This window comes from Sinocyclocheilus anshuiensis, unplaced genomic scaffold, assembly GCF_001515605.1.
Source record: "Sinocyclocheilus anshuiensis isolate Anshui unplaced genomic scaffold, SAMN03320099.WGS_v1.1 scaffold167, whole genome shotgun sequence".
Taxonomy (NCBI): domain Eukaryota; kingdom Metazoa; phylum Chordata; class Actinopteri; order Cypriniformes; family Cyprinidae; genus Sinocyclocheilus; species Sinocyclocheilus anshuiensis.
Genome location: NW_015552552.1, coordinates 1,583,847 through 1,591,139, shown reverse-complemented (window position 1 = coordinate 1,591,139; position 7,293 = coordinate 1,583,847). Strand labels below are relative to the sequence as shown.

Below are 7,293 nucleotides of genomic sequence, written 5' to 3'. Positions count from 1 at the left end.
GAAGTTGATGTATTTCCTCAGCGACCAGCACGGATCATCTCTAGGCATGACGAAGCTGATATCGTCCTCTTTTGGAAGGCCAAACAAAGTAGTTTCGCTTTCACAACGAAACACACAGCGTCTCCACGACATAGCGTTGACGGCAACAACAATACTACAGCGAGAATAAAAGTAAAACATATAAAACAAATAAAAACATTTGGGCGGTGTTATGCAAATCTTCCCACACAGTGACGTAGACGTGGGGGCGTGTTAGAACGAGGCGTTTTAGGAGGGCGTCGACCTCTTTGCAACTTTAGGGATCTTATCTATTCACTAACAGCTTGTAACACTCCAAAGAGAAAGGAAAATTTGAAATTGCATCATATGACCCCTTTAAGGACACCGACCGACAGCAGCTAGTAAATTAGGCGCGGTCACTTTAAGAGACATTCTCAACTGTTTATGTTTACTTAAGACATAACCGACAGTATTTCGAGGATACTCACCAAGACGGGTATTTGCATGCTTTAAAATCTCTTGAATGTTTACTTTTGGCAAGGTTTAAAAACACGTGCAAATGAAGCTTTCATGACAAAGTGCAGCAGTGGTCCGTCAACTGTCCTGAGCGTATTTTTATGCTGGCCTTGGCCAGTCGTGGGCCCCAGGGTACGGCTAAAAGCAGCCTTATGTAATCTATTAACTACACATTATATCTTTTTAGTCAAGTAGCAAATGGATGTTCTAAAATATTTTTAATATGACTGAATTTGTATTTAACATGATTTAACGCTTTTATAGAAACATTGTAACATTGTTACTAATTTTAATGCTTACATTTACTCAGTCATTCAAACAGCAGCTACAGTAAATGAGCAAAGAATATTTACATTATCAAAGAACACCATCAGTGACTTCAGTCTATCATGAGTTTATGCACTTTATGATACACTGTATGATAAATGAATCTCTTATACTTACATCGCAGGTACATCTGCATGTGTAAAACAGTGTGATTAGAAAGTGAACTAGATCACAGTGAAAAATTCTAATCAAACTAGCTGTAGTCTGGACTAGAGTGTGGGAACACCTTAATAGTTTGTCAGAAAAGCAACATGGGATTTCCAAAAAGTGTTTTTAATCTGTAAGATCTCTCAGGTTAGTTACCATTCTGAAAGATGGAAGATATTGTTTAACAAGCATTTGGCTGTTGGGCTTTGAAGATGGTAGAAAACATAGCAGATTGTGGTGGGCGAGAGTGCACATGCATAACAGATACAGCTTGTTTAATGGCATGTTCACTTACAGATGGTCTTGGCCTTTTGGTACCTTGACTCTTTCAGTTTGTCACCTGAAGTTTCTCAGTGTTGCAGTATTGAAATTTCTCTTTTTTTTATTGTTACAGTGAAATAAAATCAGCCTCAGTGTTGGAGTCCAAGGTGCCTTCAGGTATGTGTTATATTCAAAAACATATTTGGAAGCTGTAGCAAATGTACCATTAATACCACTTATCTTTTGTTTAAGGCAATACCTTTTGCTGAGGCTGAGGCAGAAGTTACGTCATGTGCGAATCACTTACCTGTCACTTATTTTATTTTATTTTATTGTTTTATTTTCTTCTGGTAGCAGTGAGTACATTTACATTCGTCTAGTTCTGTGCTCAGTGCAGTCGTTGCAGAACGACCAAATTAGAATACTCACACGATCAGCATACAGAAATAGTTTGGGGAAAAAGTCCCCAAATTACTTTTTAAGGGCAAGGTATTCTTAGTGCCTATTAGTTTTATACTTAACCTGTACCTCTGGGAGTGACTGCTAGGATGACAACCCTGAGAATTCTGCCAACTCGTGTACAAAATGAGAGCGCCAGTGCTGTTTTTTTGGGAACTCCATTATATGACTAAAATTAAACATTATAGCACTGTCACATTAGCTCACTTTCCCAAAGGATAGGTTAAAAAGGTTAAAATTGTGATTATGATCAGTTTTGATTATCAGTCCTAATTTGGCATTGTGGTGGCGACTTAAATCCAAAGTATATTTCAGTTTTGACACGTCACGAATGTTTAGCGAATGTCTCCGAACATGTAAGCCTTTGAAAGTATACTTTGTTTGAAAGATCATGACATTTTTATCAAAGCAAACTTTACCCACAAGTTTGTATTGTGTTCTGTTTGTTATGTAACAGCACATACATTATCTAGACACACATCTCTTTCATAGTGTTAATGTTTCACTCAATAACTGATATGTTGGTGTGTGTGTGTTTTATCAGATATATCAGATCCTGGGGAGGAGGAGGTGCCAACAGAAGGGGAGTTTGAAGGCCATCAAGAGGCCGTGAATGGAATCCAGATCCATAACGGACTGCTGTACACTTGCTCAGGGGACCGCACTATACGCGCTTTCAATCTGATCGTAAGACTTTGTAGAAATTGTCTGAAACATGTAGTTTAGTAAAAGCATTTCAACATGAATGTGATGATCTATGAATGTAGCTTACATACAGGTTTCTTGAAGAAGTCTCCTCATTGTTACAGAGCAGGAAGTGTATGGCGGTGTTTGAAGGTCACAGCAGTAAAGTGAATTGTCTGTTGGTGTCATGTGGAGGAGGCCTGCAACAGCGCCTGTACTCAGGATCAAGTGACCAGACCATCCGCTGTTACAACCTCAAGGTACTTTGATTCACACTGCTTTTGAAATCGTCCACCCAAAAATGAAAACTGTCATCATTTATTCACATTGATGTTGTTTGCAACTTTTTTTTCTTCAGTAGAGCATGAAAGTTATCAGATACACAGGCTGCACTTTAGTAGAGTGACTCATATTGTCAAAAAGTACCATAAAATAGTTCATACAACTTTTTTTATACTAGATTTGTTTGAGGAACAACCTGATGTTTAAAGGAATAATTCACTTAAAATGACATTTTTGTCACCAATTAATAGCTCCAGACTCAAATTACTTTTTTTCATCAGTGGAACACCAAATGCAAACTTCCATATTTTCTTCCATATACAGTATTTAAAGTGAGTTATTACGGACTGTCTTGCACCAAAAAGGACAAAAAGCACCATGAAAGCTGATAAAAGTATTAGAAGTAGAATTGATAAAAGTAGAATATGTATTATCTAATAAATATTGAATGACTAAAATTAAAACGTAATAAATATTAAACGGCTTAAAAATGTAAGTAGTTATTTATTGAAAACCTGTCACCATTCACTTTGTGCATGAAAAAAAAAGAAGAAGAAATTTAACATCAGTGTTATTTTAGTATTATTTATATACTTTTGTAGTGTTTTTTAATATTTTGAATTAAATTTTATTTTTAGATTTCTGGATTTAATTATAATTTTAGTTAGTTAAATACATTTGATATTTTAGTTAAGTTTTTAGGGTTTTTGTTTTTAAGTATTTTGATTTAGCTCTTTAGTAATATTAGTACTTAAAATTATTTCAGTTAGTGGTCAGGGCAACATTTCACATTTTTAAAATTGATTATAATACATTTTTATTATATTTATATATATATATTTTTTTTAAAGTACGTTTAAAAAAAAAAAATCTAATATTCATGTTTTATTTCATCTTTATTTTATTTACTATTAAAAACGAATTTTCAATAGTTTTTTAGTTAACAATAACAACACTGTTGGACATCCTGCCTAACATCTTTCTTTTTTTTTTTTTTTTCAGGAATTCTGAGTCCTTCGATTTTTAGCGTTTTCTTTATACTGTTATTTTTTCATGTCTTTCTATAGCATTGAGAATATTACAAGGATTTCTGTTTGTTTTTTTCTCAGACAACAGAGTGTGTGGAACAGCTGTCGCTCCCAGATCGAGTGCTTTGTCTTCATAATCGTTGGAAAATTCTCTATGCCGGTCTTGCCAATGGCTCTGTGATCACCTGCAGTCTTAGGGTATTAAGTCTTTAATGAATCAGAATTCAGGGTTTGGGCTAAAAGAAGCTATATTTAGCAAAGATAAGCTTATTGAGTTCTCTGTTCCCTGATCGTGGGGTAATGAACTTTTCTCTCATCTCCTGCAGAACAATAAGCAGCTGGATGTGTTCGAGTGCCACGGCCCGCGGGCTGTTAGTTGCCTGGCGACGGCTCAGGAAGGGGCTCGACGTATCCTGCTGGTTGGCTCTTATGACGCCACCATCACCGTTAGAGATGCTAAGAGTGGCCTGCTGCTGCGAACGCTGGAGGGCCACAGCAAAACTGTGCTCTGCATGAAGGTTTGTGTCTGATCACATTATGCTTAATGCAGTTTTTCAAAACATGCTTTTGCATCATATTTGAAGCTTGACAGCCCCAGTCCTCATTCAGTTTCATCATATTAAAAAGAGTGGCCAGGATATCCTTTAAAAATACTATTTTGTGCTGCACAGAAGAAATAAAGTCAAAAACCCTAAGTTTTTATTTGTTTCTTCTCTTTAGGTGGTGAATGATTTGGTGTTCAGTGGCTCGAGTGATCAGTCTGTACATGCTCATAATATTCATGTGAGTTCTTAATGCACAGTGTTTCTCATTGAGATGCGAGAATGGGGTGTCTTGTTTGTATCTTATTCACTTCTTTGTCTCTGGATCTCCAGACAGGAGAACTGGTGAGGATCTATAAGGGTCACAGTCATGCCGTCACTGTGGTGGCCATACTGGGAAAGGTGATGGTCACAGCATGCCTGGACAAACTGGTCCGTGTGTACGAGCTCCAGGTAGAAATGACACATTCACATTCCACATACCTTTAACTAGTGGCTTGGCCATTGGCAAATATTACAAAGCTTGTCAAGAAATGTCCCCACCACCATGTCCAGCCAAAAACATAAGAAAAAAATGTTGTTGTTTTTTTTTTTTGTTTTTTTTTTAGAACTATTAAAGTTTTTTTGTTTTTTGTTTTTATCTTATTTTCAGGGCAATTATCCTGACATCCTTTTTTTTTAACGTTACTTATATTATTCTTATTATTTTCAGTGATTACCGTAGCACATTATTTTTACAGAATTACAGTAAATCAGCACTGTTCAGTGTTATTGTTAATGAAGATTAAAACTATTAAAAATGGTTTGCATTAATTGAAATAAGCTTAACTAGAATATACATATTAAATAAAAAAAAAAACTTAAACTTGAAATACTTCTTATAAAAATTATTTGCAGATCATTTCCAAGGCATCATTTCTAATTTTCATTTAAATTGAAGTATTAAAACCGAAATATCAAAATAAAGCTTTAAAAAGAATTTACCTGGTATTCCCATTTAAAAATGACAAAAGAACATGAAAAAACTAAAAATATAAAAATAAAAGATAAATAATATAATATTACATAAATAATACTAAAATAAAACTGGTGTTATTAAACAGTATATTTTTATTAAAATCATGAAATATTACTATGCTGTATGAATACTGTAAAGTTTAAAAATGACATTATGGTAATAAGAATGTGAACAAGAATTTTTTTTCAAATCCATGTTAGCGAAAATTTGTGAGATCAAATACTTAATTGTAATGAAATTAATGCCATAATGTAAAAAATATCAGTGGTCCATTTTCTTGCATTCAAGGATTCACTCACTCATGAGTTGGATTAAAGTGAAGCTATTTTTGTGATATTGACCATATCTCTCCAGTCTCATGACAGACTTCAAGTATATGGTGGACATTCAGACATGGTGATGTGTATGGTCATCCACAAGAGCATGGTGAGCGCATCTTCTTAACACCCTATTGGCATCCAAAACCAGATTTCATAAAGATTTACAAGCATTAATTACTGAAGCAAATGGTTTTAAAAATGAGGCTGGTGGTGGTTTGTCTGTTGCAGATCTACACAGGCTGCTACGATGGGAGCGTGAGAGCTGTCAGATTGAACCTGATTCAGAACTACCGCTGCTGGGTAAGAAACTGAGGTGATGACATGACAGACTCAGACTGAAAGAGATTCCTGATGCCAGTTAATGTGTTTCCTGCCTCCTCACAGTGGTACGGTTGTACGCTGATCTTTGGCGTGATGGAGCACCTGCAGCAGCACCTGCTGAACGACCACACCAGCCCAGCACAGCAAGCATTCAAATGCCGCTGGAGGAACTGCGACACCTTCTTCACCACCCGCAATGGCTCCAGACAGGTACGGCAGCTCTCTGCCACTCAGAATGTCGCTTTCACATGAAAACCCCAAGGATGTACTGCAAAAGGGAATTTGTATATTTTGCTGCATGTACCACAGCTGTTGCACAAATGACGGCTTTCTGTGTTTGATACTTAAAGCTACTATCAAACATGCATTTCTCATAAATTATTCAAGCTGCTGCGTCAGAAACTAGAAAATACTGGAAAAAAGAATGATGGGTATATTTTCATGACGGTTAGCCACCTTTTCCTCCCAATTCTCTTTACATTAATGCAACAAAAGATCTTTATTATTTTATCATGGTTTTATGTTGTCACAATTTAAAAATATACGTTTAAACTTTTTAAGATCAAAGTTATAATAATTCAAATAAATCAATACATTTGTAATTTAAAATTTTTAAGCAAAACCCTTTGGCTACTGTTCCAAATTTGGGGTCAGTTCGATTTTTTTATTCTCGAAAGAATTAAATTAATTTAGAAAATTGCATTAAATTGATCGAAAGTGATAGTTGAGACATATATGTGACCCTGGACCACAAAACCAGTCATAAGGGTAATTTTTTTTAAATTGAGATGTATACACATCAAAAAGCTGAATAAATAAGCTTTCCATTGATGTATGGTTTGTTAGTATTGGACAATATTTGGCCGAGATACAACTATTTGAAAATCTTGAATCTGAGGGTGCAAATAAATCAAAATATTGAGAAAATTACCTTTAAAGTTGTCCAAATGAAGTTCTTAGCAATGCATATTACTAATCAAAAATTAAGTTTTGATATATTTAATTGCCTTTAAAGTTGTCCAAATGAAGTTCTTAGCAATGCATATTACTAATCAAAAATTAAGTTTTGATATATTTCCGGTAGGAAATTTACTAAATATCTTTATGGAACATGATCTTAGTGTTGGGCGGTATACCGGTTCATACCGAATACCGGTGTTTATTTTTGTTATGATATGAATTTTTAAAATACCGCAATACTGGTGCATGTCGTTAAAACAACGTTCAGAACGCGACACTGTTTGAAAGGGGTCCCTTTTCACTGTTGCACTGTGGTGAGGGAACAGCTGTATGTGTTACTAAGCGTGAAAGTTCCGAGACTGAAGCTGTAGAACTAATAGAACGTGATGACACAGAAGAACTCATCCACAATATCCACATTGACTACC

General features: G+C 35.3%; 1 protein-coding gene across 1 annotated transcript in view; it reads left to right on the top strand.

The window, feature by feature from the left end:
- znf106a (zinc finger protein 106a) overlaps positions 1-7,293 on the top strand; it is a 22,158-nt gene that overhangs the window by 12,661 nt on the left and 2,204 nt on the right. The window contains exons 12-21 of the mRNA XM_016455026.1: positions 1,385-1,428; positions 2,255-2,397; positions 2,520-2,654; positions 3,786-3,902; positions 4,031-4,222; positions 4,425-4,487; positions 4,580-4,699; positions 5,619-5,690; positions 5,813-5,884; positions 5,969-6,115. Of these exons, the coding sequence (XP_016310512.1) occupies positions 1,385-1,428; positions 2,255-2,397; positions 2,520-2,654; positions 3,786-3,902; positions 4,031-4,222; positions 4,425-4,487; positions 4,580-4,699; positions 5,619-5,690; positions 5,813-5,884; positions 5,969-6,115 (1,105 nt within the window). The remainder of the gene's footprint in view (positions 1-1,384; positions 1,429-2,254; positions 2,398-2,519; positions 2,655-3,785; positions 3,903-4,030; positions 4,223-4,424; positions 4,488-4,579; positions 4,700-5,618; positions 5,691-5,812; positions 5,885-5,968; positions 6,116-7,293) is intronic.